The sequence below is a fragment of the Rissa tridactyla genome, chromosome 3 (assembly GCF_028500815.1).
Source record: "Rissa tridactyla isolate bRisTri1 chromosome 3, bRisTri1.patW.cur.20221130, whole genome shotgun sequence".
Taxonomy (NCBI): Eukaryota; Metazoa; Chordata; class Aves; order Charadriiformes; family Laridae; genus Rissa; species Rissa tridactyla.
Window position 1 is genome coordinate 26,649,526 of NC_071468.1, and position 14,394 is coordinate 26,663,919.

Sequence of the window (14,394 nt, forward strand, 5' to 3'; positions counted from 1 at the left end):
GTGAAAATAAGTAGTTGTTTTGCTGGGATGCCTTTTTCTTTATATCAGCCTTGAAAATCTTCCCTGACCGCTAGCGGTAAGGGCACGGTGCTTGGGAGCCCGATATAGCATTCCCATGCTCTTCGCTAAGCTGCACACATGCATTTGTCTGGTATTATAAAATGTCCAAGCTCATGTAATGCATGGAGGCTAATCTTATCAATTGTATTAAGGCTACTTAGGAATTAATAGCCTTAAGGAAGCTGTTTTTTATTTCCTCCTTTAAAGCACTTCAGTGAATGTTCTGTGTCCCTTCAAATAAATGTCACCAGTAACATAGTGCACTTTTTGTCATTTCTTTTAAAAAAATAAATTCTGTTTCTTAAAAGTTGGCACTTCAAGGCCTTGGGCTGGCTCTCAGATCTGGGTACTTGGATTTAAGCCGGTAATCCATTGGAGGTACCTAAAAAGAAGTGGCCTGGTTAGTATGAATTAAGCTCACATCCTTCTGAAGTTTATTAGTTTGAAAATCAGGGCACGGGTCTGGGAGCTGTTGGGTTGCTGCAGGCAGCTTTGACTACGTGAGCTTTACTATGTAAATTTAAAATAACAACAATGCTTTCTTTTAAATGTCTGCTGCAAATTAGATTTAAAACGGGAAAAAAAACAGGTTATAAACCCAGTGTAGCTGATTGTCAAGGATCCTGTGGATGATGGTGGTTTCACTTGTTGAGCATGTCTAGAAGTTAAGGCCTGTGAAGATGTTTTAATTCCGATGTACTACAAGAGGATGCTACTAAAATGGTCCAGCGAATTCTGCTCTTAGTAAGAGGCAAGTGATTCAGGGGGTCTGTTTGCACATCCTGAGCTTAGCTGGGCACGTGGGAAGGGGAAGGTTTGCTTTCTCTCAGACCATTATGTGGAGGGGGAAAATCTTCTCACCTATAGGAACACGCAAAATGGGTCCAAAAAAATGAATTCAGAAGCAAAAAATTGCATCAGTAATGCAAATTAAAGAAATCTGTATTAAATTGTATATATTTAAACATTTTCTTTAAAGAGATCTTTACTTGCAATATAATTTTTAATACCTAAATTTACATTTGCAGGCAGCAGAGATATCTTTATCTAGAGCAGCATTTGCAATGTCACAAGAAAGTGTATTTAAGATTGGACAAATGATATATTACAGGTAATATTTTACAAAGCAGTCATGTTACAATCTTGTAGTAGTCATAAGATGTTACATAGGTCTTCATTAACCAGGAGGCTTTATTTTAGACAGCATTAGCATATACACTATTTGTTTTTATTTGTATGAAACCTTGATTCTGGTACTATTCTTCATAAACTTGTCTCACATGGTCTGTCTACCTGCCGAATGCCGTGAAACCCTCGACTCTGGCAACTGGCTTCTCCAATGTGGCGTTGAAAGAATAATTTGACAATTTGTTATGTTGCTCTAGCAATAGGCTGAAAAAAAAACCCAAAACCAAAACCAAAAAAATAGAGACCACAGATAATTGGAGAGTCCTGTCTAAAGCAATGGCCTAAGCCAGATTTCTAGGGTAGCAATAAATCTAGATCTCTTTGAAAAAAATCAGATGTCTAGTTAAGTAACCAGTATAAATTACAGCACACTGAAGCCTCACAAGGAAAAACTGTAATTAATCCTTGTGATACAGCTCCTCTCCATACATGACTCCTCCAAAAAGCTCTTCTCTGATATACGTGGCCACATGATGCGCCATCCACAATCCCGCTCTTCTCTTAACTGACCAGCTGAGAGGAGCAGCCGGTCGTAGTGATGTCTTACTGAGAAGGAAGGAGTTGGTCTGGTTTGTACAGTTCTGCCATGCAGAGTGTCCCTCAGCAAAGCAATAGACGATAGGCTGTGGTGAATAGCAAGTTGGCTTGTACGGTCGTGCCCTTGTTCTAGTCACTCTTACGCACAAAAGAATAGAGTTGACTTTATAATTCGCTATCGTAACTAAAGTTAAAAGCTTTGACCAGCTTTGAAAAAGTGAAAGGATGCCACAAATACCTGTCAAAATCAAACCCTGGCATGCAGATGGCTTGAAACAGCCTGGCCACTGAGATGTAGACTATGGCTTGAGGTATGGACGCATCCCTGCGTGTCCCGCTGTGAACTGGTCTGTCCAACCTAGACGGAGTTTGAACAAAAGCCAGAGGAGCTGAGGGCTGCTGGGGCAAGCGCACAAGTGATTAAGAATGAAAACTAACGGGCTGTGCAATGATTAGGCAGCTGCAAACACGGCTTCATTGGAAGACCGGCCAACAACCAGGTGGAAGGGACCTGCTGAGAAAACCCTCCCAGGTAGGCTGCAGAGGAGGAGAGCTTTTGCACAACCGAATTAAAAACAAATGTGGTGGCTGGCTCCTAGCTGAGGGACTGAGGTGTCCGCAATTGTTCGTGCAGGGGCTTGGGGCTTGCTCTGTCGGGTTTCTTTCCTTTTAGCTAATTTATCTGGCAGCTGCAGAAAAACTCAAGATGATGCACTGTTCCCTCACTAGAGGCCACGCACCACAGCAGACTTTTTCCACGTCTTATTCCAACTTTGCATATGAGAAGAGGGTCCTCCAGCTACGACAGTATGTTTGGAGAGATGCAACATATGCAGAACGTGCCTTCCCTTTGACTTAAAAGATGTAATGAAGGGTGCCCAATCACTGATAAAGAAAAAGAAAAGTTGCAAAAATTTGCATGCTGGGGACTGATTTGAACTTACTTTTCCCTGGCCTCAAAGTTTGAGGCTTGAAGTACTTGCAGGTGAATGGTGTCCCTTTGCTAGGACCCTGGAAAACATTTAAAGTGTTACTTCTAAGTAACATTTTTTTCTTTTTTTTTTTTTTTTCTTGTTTTAAAAATAGTTGGGCTTGAATACTCTGGAGCAACCTATGAGACTACACACTTTTAAAAATGTCCAGAATAACCATAACTGGCACATACTCATAGCATTGATTCCACCCACTGCAAGAGGAATCTTCTAAGCTTCTGCTTCTTTAAATACAAGGTGAAGCATAAGTCTACAACACGCTCGTTCAAGTTACACAGCCTGAAAAAAAAACCCTGAGAAACAAACCCCATAAATCTTACCTTAATGTCGTTTTCATGATACTTGTGTTGTTTCATTAAATTATAATTTTTGCTTAGTACATAAATTCTCAGCATAAATTTCCTTTTTTTTTTCTATGTACATCTTAAAAATACAGCAGAAAATACCATTGCTTATCACATTACCAAAAACCACATTATATTAGAGGTTTGTCAAAATACCTGTATACTAAGTTATATACAATTCTGGAAATCCTTCTTCCTTTTAGTTAGCAGTTAGTAACTGCTAACATGTTACTCCCCAGAAAACCAATCTCTTTGTCTTTAAAAGCCGAAGTACGTAAAGTATGCTGATAAAACAACTTGAGCAAAAAATATTCGCTTTTCAAAAATTCCACTTTTCATTTCAAAATAAGATGGAATGGATCACAGCGTGATGCCAGCAAATTTTTTTTTTTTTTTTTTATTTTTTTAAACTACCTGTCCCTGATAAGGGACCACATGAATGTTGCAAGTCCTAGTGGGGTCACTTCCCCCAGAAGTTATGAATATGGTGTACTCACGTTGTGGATAAACGTATTATCCCAAGATGCACTATGTTGTATACTCCCATATGCAAAAAAAAAGCATGTGTAGAAATGTGTATTCTGATGGTTGATACATAGCTTTTAAAATGTAGATATTCACAATTCTCAGTTTTTTTATTCCTCTCTGATAAAAAGTCCACATCAATTAGAAGCTCAACTGACCGTTGTGATGGCTGGCGTCTTCCCACCTTCCTCTCCTTCGGCTCCTTCGCCATCTGCTTCCACCTGATTGAACTTACCAATCTTTTTCAAATTCTCCAGCGCGGACTTCAAAGTGTCTTTCAGGCTGTTCTCCAGGATCCACCCTTCACTTTCACATTCAGGGTCTTCGGGATTTGCGATGCTTTCCAGAGAGGTGTGTAGGAGACGCAAGCCAACCATCACCACCATCTGCGCCGTGCAATGGAAAAGACAGAGTGTGTCAGGCAAATTTTTGTAACCTTTATACCCTCGTCCACATCTTTGCCACCTTCTGCTATCAGCAGCCCGGGCTGCTGGTGTGAACAAAATCTCAATGGCGCCAAACAGATATGGTTTAAGAGCTGTGGGAATCCTCCAAAGGAGAGGAGATCCTGAGCAGCCTTCCCCTTTGGATGGCCAGGAGGGGTGAAGGAGAACTGGCAGGAGGAAAATGCCCCTTCACGAGTAGGAAAGGAAAGGGTGGAGGTCTGAAATGAGTGAGTAGCACGGAAAGCGGGACAGTTGATAAGTGATGAGTGGATGCATCAACTTACGAAGGAAGTACGTGAAACATCAGCCTTGTGCGGCCATGTGCACGAGGGGGCTTTCCACGTACCCCCGTCACAGGGTAGATGCCTCCGGAGAGATTTTAATGAAACCTCTTCTCCTGTGCGCTCGACGTCCGTAAAGCTATTTGTATGTGCAGCAACATGCTCTGCCACTGCCCACTTAATTTCAGCTCTAAATATTTCTCCTTCACATTGACCTTCATATGTTTGGCAAGTATATTAACCTGTGGCAGGTATATTAATCTGATCAAGGAGACGTTAACGAATCAGCATCTGTGCAGAACAGAGCAGCATTAGGACTTGAGCCATCAGCTTGTCTACTTCAAATTCTGGTTTTGTTTTTTATATAGGTATGTGCAAATAAGGAAGGCAAGGCAGGAGGTCATCTGTATCTCTCACTGGTTCAATCTAAAACAGATTTCTGTTTCTGATAAAATATTTACCAGTCCCAGCAGCCCTGACTGAGACTCTTTCTACTGTACTATGCTCATGTAACACCCTTGACACTGGCAACACCCCAAACCTGCCTCCAGAGAGAAAGAATGTTTTTAGCCAGTCTCCTGCCTTCTGACACCATTCAGAACAATCTGACTTCCACCGTTGTGGTGCTTATGAAGGAAAGTCATTGATCTGTCACGTAGAGGAAGAAAGAAAAGGCAGCAGCCAGAAGAGCCAGCTTGATGAGGTGGTAGAGCAGGTGGCCAGGATAAAGCAGACGACTAATTTAGTCTTTTGTACAGTAGGTAAAGCTAAGATCGAGACCGCTTGTTGTTGATAATGACCTCATAGGATTTGTTCTGTAGGGGAGGAAGGATGCCTCTGTTACCCTATTCAAATTCCCAAGGAAGGATTACCTCTGGACTTCCTAAACCCTAATGGTTAAAGAAGTCGGCATCCCCGTGTGCTGCTTACCTGGTGGCACAGCTGAGGCCCACGGAGAGCTTTTCTGGACATGCAAGGTGCTGCTTTCTGTTGAGGCTTTTGAACTAGAGCTGGAGGAAGCTTGCAAACTGTCATGCAGGATCACAGCATCGGGCAGATTTGAAGTTGGGATTCACCCACATAGTGTGGCCAATTGGAAAATTCACATCTGGCTTTTGGACTCACGGGACTGTTCAAGCATGTGCTTCTGTGGACTGTTCGTTAGCCTGTCTACCCTGGTCATCCTGCTTGTGTATGATCAGTGTCTCCAAACTCTTGGAAGACTAAAGGGTAACCATTAGATACACTTGAAATTTTCAGATGTTGATGTTTCTCTGTCTTCATTCAAAACCAGAAAGTGAAAAACACTGGTCCAACAAACAAGCTTCACCAAATACTTCCATATCCAAAGGCAAATTTTTGTCCTGTTCAACATAAGAATGCGTGACTTGCAATACCTTTGTCCTCAAAGAAGTCTCTAATGGCCCTGAATCTGGAAATAGTCTCATTTTGTTGTGGATCTGCCCAATATCATGGTGACTTAAATCAGTTGAAGACCTATTCTATAGAGGTCACAAAAAGCAACAGATCACATCACACTAGTCTTGGGATTTAAAGCCTTTGACACCTTCCTTTCAATCTGAGCCCCAGTTCTACTGCTCTCAGTCATGACACTAGTATCTTTCATATTGATTGCTGTGGCAAGTAAAGATTAATAGGACTGGACACAAAAGATGGCCTCCACTTTGCTCTCTGCTTGTGCTACCTCACTGCATGTCAGCAGGACCTTTTTTTTTGCGACTGACTTACTAAGTCCCACTATTTGAAAGCAGAATTAGCTGTACTTACAGGCTTCCTGGAAGGCTCTAAGTCACTAAATATGGTCGTGCTTTAAAAAAGGAAGCTGTTTGTGCAGAAGAGAGCAGCTGACCTGCCCTCGGATGAGATTCTGTGACGTTTTCTCTCAGTTTTAAGACTTTATTTTCTTAAAAATCTTGCTCAGAAAGAATTTGGGTCCCTGGGGCTGAGATTTCCTAAAAGCAATGCAAAATGTTCAGGCTGTCACACCTCCACTGACCTGAGCCTGCCTTCTCTGCTGGGTGAGAAGAGAATCAGCATCTGGAGACAACTATCTGGTAAATTAGTCCATCTCCTATATGATAGCATAGAGCCTTGGACCATCAGTTTTGCTGAAGTCCTGCACTGTGGAAGGAACAACCCCATGTACCAGTATATGCTGGGCGTGACTGGCTGAAAGCAGCTTGGCAATAAAGGGTCTTGGGGTCCTCGTGGACACCAAGTTGAACACGAGCCAGCAATGTGCCCCTGTGGCAAAGAAGGCGAATGGTATCCTGGGCTGCATTAGACAAAGTATTGCCGGCAGATTGAGGGCAGTGATTCTTCCTCCCTACTTGGCACTGGTGAGGCCACAGCGGGAGTGCTGTGTCCCGTTCTGGGCTCCTCACTACAAGAGAGACGTGGGCATAGTGGAGGGACTCCAACAAAGGGCCACTGAGATGATGAAGGGACTGGATGGAGCACCTCTCCTGTGTGAAGAGGCTGAGACAGCTGGGAACGTTCAGCCTGGAGAAGAGAAGGCTCAGGGCAGATCTTATCAATCTATATATAAACACCTGAAGGGAGGAGTAAAGAAGATGGAGCTGGGCTCTTTTCAGTGGTGCCCAATGGCAGGACAAGAGACAATGGGCACAAACTGAAACACAGGAGGTTCCCTGTGAACATTAGGAAACACTTTTTTGCTGAGAGGGTGACCGAGCACTGGCACGGGTTGCCCAGAGATTCGTTCGAGTCTCCCTCCTTGGAGATATTCAAAAGCTGTCTGGCCATGGTCATGGGCAACCAGCTCCAGGGGGCCTGCTTGAGCTGTGGGGCTGTGGGCAAGATGACCACCAGAGTCCCTGCCAACCTCAACCAGTCTGTGACTCTGAATTGTAGACCTGTACTTAAACACAATCCAGCAGAGAAGGCCTGGGCACCAAGGTCACAAAGCTAGCCCTGATGAGTGATGGTTTCCCCGGCCAATGGACAAACTGTCATGAAAACTCTTGTCGTTTTACAGCAACTTTAAAGTGTCAGGAAGAATAAGGCCACTGTGTTTCTCCAGGACTGGCTGTGGGCAGACTGGTCTGGTGCATCCCCCCGCACGCCCAGCCCCTCCATCTGTGCCAGCAGAGCAAACTCTGTCCGTCTGGAGCATCCCTGCTGCCTGTGGGCTGGGTTGGAAGATCATTGTGGGAGTTCACTCGTACTGTTCAGTGCATCAGAGAGTTTACTCTCCAGCGCGTGATGTGCAATGCACCTCCTGCTCCTGTCTCACTGTTCTCCTGGGTTCCCACCTCCTGGAGTTCAGTGCTGGGCTCCCTCTCTGGCACCACATGTGAGATGAATCTCAGGGTCGCGGCCACTGCGGTACCTGTGACCTATCGAAAGCCACATGTTTATACAGGTGAAGGACCTGGAGCATCTCGGGAACCAGCTGCTGCCCTCGCTTCCTTTTGAAATTCTCTATTCAGGGCACCCTTGGACCCTCCATTTCCTCTTCGCTGGCTGAGGGAGGTCAAGAAGAGAGCTAGGCTGGCTCTGCTTGACCTTCTGCAGCAAAGCCCATCTGTTTGCCAGGGTTTAGCCTGAGGCGGCTTAGCTAGAGCATGGGGTGATCTTTTTTTGTCACCCTCATGACCGGTTGTCCCTCATGGGAAGCCTACAGCTTTTGCTAGTAAAAGCGGCATGTGGATAATAATGTATTTATTTTCAAAAAATATGACACACTACTTTTTTCTCAAACAGAAGTTTTGATACTTCAAAATAGATTCATTCCTCCTTGCACCTAATATGGAAACGTTAAACCCAAATGGCCTTCCCTGAGGTCCCTACACCCATTTGGCATGTGATTTTTTTATTATTTTTTTTTTCCACGAAAAGTGACAGCTGCGATGAGTGTTTCCCTCCGTGCCCTGTCCCCCTTCCCACACCTCTGTACCACCAACCCGGCTGGAAAGCATCCTCCACCGGCCCCCAGAAGGGCTTTGCTGGGGAGGTTGCTGTGGCCGTGCCGCTGGCGGGAGTTCCTGTTGCCCCCGGGTGCAAAGCAAACCAGGGCGCTCCTTTGCTTTTGCACTTCCCCGTAATTTCTCAGCAAGCCACTCAATGGGAAAATGAGAAGCGCGGAGCCAGCACGCTAAATCCCCGCTGGGTCCCACCCTGGTCGGATCGTCGTCTTACTTGGCCAGGGGTCGGGACCTCTGCCGCGCTCCTACTCGATATAAAATTGTTTCCTACCCTGATTGCGATTTAAAGAAAGCAGTTATGTTTCAAAGGGAGGCTAAATTAATGTCTGCTTCCTGCGTTGCTTCCTTCCTTCAAAGTTTGCCTTAAAAGTGGAGGGAGTTTTGAGACCCAAATCTGGACCCTTTATGGCAGAATATCAGGCGAGTCATAAATATTCAGGAGGGCCCCATTAATGTAACCCAGGATTGTGATATTTCTTTAAAGCTTTGCCCTGAGAGTCCTCTGATTGCCTGAAGAAAAATTCACCTTGTATTTTGAAAAAGACAAAGGGGAAAAGAGAAGATCATATTTCTTATTATGCCACAGGTTGGAAAAAGTACCCGGGTGTACTTTGAAGAGTTAGAATTAAATACTGCATTTTAATCACTGCTATTAATGTTAACGTATCACTACCATTAATCTCCTACAAGTCAGCAGAGGTACGTTACGGGTTCCAAGTCATGATTTTTCGCAGCTAGCGTTAGTATTTCTGTGCATTTTTCCCCTGAGTTTTTTTTAATTTCCTTCGGAGCAGTTATTTTCAAAATAACACAACATGAAGTAGTTTTATGATATATTTTTTTTTTCAGTTCACGGATTGTTTGGGGAGGTGTTTGTTTTCTAAAAAGCACCTTCATTCCTGGAAGGGTGTGGGCCAGTGCTTGTATCAAAACTTAACGCATTGTTTAGGTTTATCAAAATATAATGCATCTTTTAGGTTTATGCAAATTTTTAAGAAGCCAGCTGAATCATAAGGCAATGCCATTTGCAGCAGCTGTTTCAAGGGTTAAAAAGGGTCTCCGTGTCGCACAGCGAGCTGCCCCCTCCCTGTCGGCCATCGGGTCCTGCTCTACCTCCACACCCCCCGCCTCACACGCTGGCCCTCGTGCCACTGCCATCTCCGTGTGTTAATATTGATCAAACACCCCGGCTAGAGAATTGGCCATCTCCCAGAGGCAGAAGGACATGTTTGCCTTGCATTGAATAGATGGTATTTTAGCAGCAAAGCTGCACTTTGGGCAATGGTACCCACAAACGCCTACAGTGGGCAGTATCTGCACCTGTTTGCGTGCACACTGTGGTTTTGGGAAGCAGAATAAAATAAAATTAATCCACCTGCTTCACCTAAACCACTTCTTGTGTCCAAAACCAGTGATGGAGCTGATGAAGGACCTTAAACCAAATGCTGCCCTGAAGCTGGAGACTGCGCGTGGCTCCAGGTCTTATTTTCATCAGCACATAAAGCCCTTAATTGCACTTTCTGTCCCACAAATTACTGCCATCTCTTTCTGACGTGCCGCTTTGCGCACTTTTCATTCACCACTAATGGTGACACACATAAAATTAATGCATCTGGACAGCTGAGCCCTCCCACACCCTTCCCTGCTCAGCACCCTGCATTTGGCACAAAATCGGTCCTTTTTTCCCCTCTTGCTGTGGGGATACTTGAGGCTCTGGCAGGACTACTCTGAAGGGGGCGTCTGCAATCTAACCCCCATCCCGTGCTTCCCAGCTGTGTCTCCAGCCCGGGACCTTTCAGGCCTTACGTAGATGGTCACTATTAGATGTTTTCTCAACCAAAGAAGGACGGCGGACAGTTTATTTTAAATAGATCTGATATTTAACTTGGAAGCCCATGCTGAAAAATGCTCTGCTCCTCTGGACCTGGCGCTTCAGCACAGCATGGCCTGGGGGGGGAGGGGGGGGGCAGGGGGGAGAGGGTTACCTCAAAAAGCCAGACGAGGAGGATGACGGCGCCCATGGAGCTCATCATGCTGCTGTAGTAGTGCAGGAGGGCTTCCCGGCAGCCGCGGCGCCAGAGGTTGAGCTCCTCCGTTTGGTAGTCGTAGCTGTAGTGAGCCGAGTTGTTGGTGACCTGGTACTGGATGCAGGGTCTCGGGGAGCTGGGGTTGCAGCAGCTGAAAGGGACGCCGTCCACCAAGTACCTTCCATCCACATTGCTTTTGATCCGACTACGGGCAAGGGCAGAAGGAAGCGTGAATACACACAGACACATTTAAAGATATATATATGGAGCATACCAGAGCAAACTTGGATAAGAAAGGAAATCAAAGAGAGCGTGGGTCTTCTACCGTTCCTCCTGGCCATGCCATTTCTCCGCATCCCCTGTGTATTTAGCGGCGTTTGTCCCGGTTGTTTTTCCTCTCTGAAATCCTTTTCTATGTCAAGGCTACACTGAGTCTATAATTAACTTTTCATGATGGAAATGCACCCTCTTGGGTCACTTCTTCAAAGAAATTAATATTTAAGAAAAGCAAATGGCAGAGAGAAATTTCAGGAGGGGCAGTCATAAAAGTGATCACAGCATAGTTAGGGAGATGTTGAAGGTGACCTGAGCTTGGAAAAGGACCCACAACAACCTTAGTACCCACTATACCCAGCTAGACCATTGATCCAGCAAACCTAACAGCTTCTCTTTGAGGATAATAGCTCCGGGAAGGGGTTACACATTTATTCTTGGCTTGGGAAGGTAGGCAGTATTTAAAACGTAAAATGGGCTTCAGCAACAGGATGTTGAAAAATTTCTGAAATCCTTGCAGGAGCTCCCCAACTCCATAAACAGCCATTTAGTCTGGTGCCTTAGGAGATGAGAGATGCTTAGAAGGCAAATAGTTCCACTGGCACTGCAGAAAACGACTACAAAAAGAGGACTGCAACTCTAACAAATGTCATTTTGCTTAGAAAATGACGGAATGGAGAGCCCCAGTGATCTAGAAAGGTGAAAAAAAAACCCCTGAGAGTAGGTTGTAGCATTCTATGTGGATATTTTAAAATTGAGTCCGGGAGAGAGAAGTGATTGCAACAGCCTGGTGAAGGAAAATTCCACTTTGCGGTCGTGACCTAAATATATCTAAATGCCAAGTGCAGTTGAGGTTTTATCTCTAGATGTAAAGTGTGCTCTGCGTTGGGTCTAATTCCCATTGATGTGTAAACGCTCCACCAGTTTCAGAGAGATTGGATCAGGCCTCTGCTCTACAAATAATATAAAAATCACATTGCAGGGGGCCGGACTCCCACCTTCGCTGGAATTAAGGAGAACTTTGCTATTGACTTCAAAGGGACGAAAATATCCCACCAGGAATACGAGCAGAGTTTGTGCACCACTGCGCAGTTCAAACCCTGAATTCACTCATTAACATCCGTTTGTGGATTTTTAATGCCCTATTTCCTGCCTCAGTAGTACAAAGAAATTGCCCCAAGTCTCAGCCCCAAACAAGACATCATTTATTAAGGACAATATAACCTTGTTTTCCCTGTGTGCTTTGCCCTTCCACTGCTGCTGGATTAAGTTACAGCTCTCAAATCTCCACATAATGCTGGCAAGGTGAACTTATTATGTTTTCAAGTAGTTATTTATACCCATGGGCATACCTTCGCAATGCAAATACTCCCTTATTAAATAGCGAATGTATTTATTTGTTACAACCCCCGCAGAGCAACGGGTTAAGCCTGTCACAGTTTTCACTACGAAGTCCCAGTTCAGAATCGCAAAAACAACCCGACCACCCAACAAGTCTAAACAATACGCAGAGAGACACGCACAACTGAAATACTGTTTACACAGTCAGGCAGGGATCCCACGAGATACACAAAGTCCTTTTCAAAATTAATTCAGATGTTTTTAACGCGGGCAGTAAGTTTAAAAAGCAGATTGCTTCCAGTTTACAAGACCCTTTGGGCAGCCACAGAGTATGAACGTTAACCAGCAATGTTCACAAAGAACTCTGAACAACGATCTCTTCCCCCGATGCTTAATCTATTAAAAGGTTGTGGGCATTTATGCTCAATGCTTATTTTTTAATTTCAAAAGTTCGTTTGTTCCCATGTTTATTTTTTGACTTGCGCTTACTGCGCCTAACCTGATTTTGAGATTACTGCCTCTTTAGGCACTGACATCAGAGCCATTACGGTGTTTCTCATCAACAGTCTGTTCTGGTTTGTATAGAGGAAACTAGTGCTGTTTTCATGTAAGATTTTAAAAAAATTAGGCACAAGCATATATATTGAGCATGTTTTTATACGGGAGAGAACATAAAATGCATTTGGCTACACCGGGCATTGCGTGAAGCTGGGAACGTCAAGCTAGGGTGTTGACGGCTCAATATTGTCACACAATCCATTGAATGAATATAAAAATAAAATTCTAAATCTGAGGGATTTAAAACACATGAGTTATCGGTAAAGCTTTACTGTTTCTATTTGTTTCCATGAGATTGCTTAATTGCCAATGTCTAAAGTGGCGTTTTAAAAGTGGTGTCAGCAGTATATATCCAGGGACGTCTTTTTTTAGGAACTTAATAAGTCCCATTGAAATCTGCTTTAGGAATAGTGATGTTCTCACATTCCCCTGTCGATTTTGGGAGTAGGTACGTGTGGCTCAACGTAAGGGGTTTATAAAGAGGTAAAAGGGATTAGAAATTATTATTGTAAGTCTGTCTACATTGCACTGCATAAGAGTGAGAATTGTATTTTAGTGCGTTATATTTTATGGTCTGGATAATGCTAGAGGAATTTGCCAGGGGAGGAAGCAATCTAGCTGAACGTTTGGGATGCTCATTAAGCAAAAGCAGAGAAAACCCCCGTTTTATACAACCCCCCCTCCAGTCAGTGCCTGTTTCGATGTACAGTTCTTTAGTACGATACTGATCAACTAGTTTGATACCATGCGATACGAACCCCACTAAGTCACTTACTCTTTCACTTCTTTGGAGCTGAAGTCCAGGTATCTGTTGCTGATCCACTGAATTTCGAACCAATCTTTGAAGCCGTTGTTCCCACAGCATTTGAACTCAATTTGGAGCATGTCAATGGTCTTCTTCATGAAGCACCTTCCGGGGGTGTCTGTGTCCCGGTAGAACTTCATGCTGTTCTTGAGCCCCTGGGCCAGTGTGCTCTCCAGAGAGCCCCGCATGAGAAAGCAAATCAGAGCAACGAAGAAAATGAGTATGTTAAAGAAGAAACACAGTGCCAGGTAAGGTTTCAGCAAAGGCTTCCACTTGGCAAATTTAGCGGGATCCAAAGAATCGTAACAAATTTTGCCAGCAAAACCATTGAAGGCGCAGGATAATATACCCATCAATATCAAAGAATTGGGCACAAAGTGGCTTTCAGAATTGTCCATCACTTCGCTTCGCTTCCGGAGTTCAATTTTGAGGAACAACCCCATACTAAAAACAATGATTCCAGCAAACACTGAAAACCAGTTCATGAGCCATAGTCCCTGGGCTAGTTTTACCCGTTTCTTCTGGTTGAATTTAACTTTCAGCAGTGCCATCTTCGTAATGGGAGATGTTGGAAGATTTCACAGCCTGGACCCCTCTTCTCGGCGTAAGCAACTGGAGGAAGAACCATTCAGGCGTTGGAAGAGACCCCGAACGGCACGGTGGGAAGCGAGCCACTGCACGGTCCTTCCATCTTGAGCTCCCCCGCTTAGGATTCAAGCAAGTAAAATATTCAAAGACCCCAATTAACAATTTCACATTAGTGAGAATAATGGGCAATTAGCACCTACAACTATTTCTGGTGGTTCCTTCCAAGCAAAGGAGAAACAGTCTCAAGGTTTCAAATGATTTGATCTGGATCCGCAAGACGTCATTCTAATACCTTTAATCATTTGATCCAATTTGGAGAAATGTCTGTCAACAGATGAGTAGAAATAATCCCTCATTTTACTATTTAGTAGATTTGTGCTTTCTTATGATAGGCTGCTGGGCAGAACGTGAAAACCCAGAGATATAAAAAGATCTTTGTTGCCAGAACAATATGGATCCTT

General features: G+C 44.2%; 1 protein-coding gene across 1 annotated transcript; it reads right to left on the reverse strand.

The window, feature by feature from the left end:
- Positions 1 to 3,722: 3,722 nt before the first annotated feature.
- On the reverse strand, positions 3,723 to 13,921 carry PRPH2 (peripherin 2). The gene is made up of 3 exons (XM_054197340.1): positions 13,316 to 13,921; positions 10,327 to 10,573; positions 3,723 to 4,032 (listed from the first exon to the last, which is right to left on the reverse strand). Exons 1-3 carry the CDS (start codon positions 13,894 to 13,896, stop codon positions 3,796 to 3,798), a joined length of 1,065 nt encoding a protein of 354 aa, XP_054053315.1. The 5' UTR covers positions 13,897 to 13,921; the 3' UTR covers positions 3,723 to 3,795.
- Between the last annotated feature and the right edge of the window lie 473 nt (positions 13,922 to 14,394).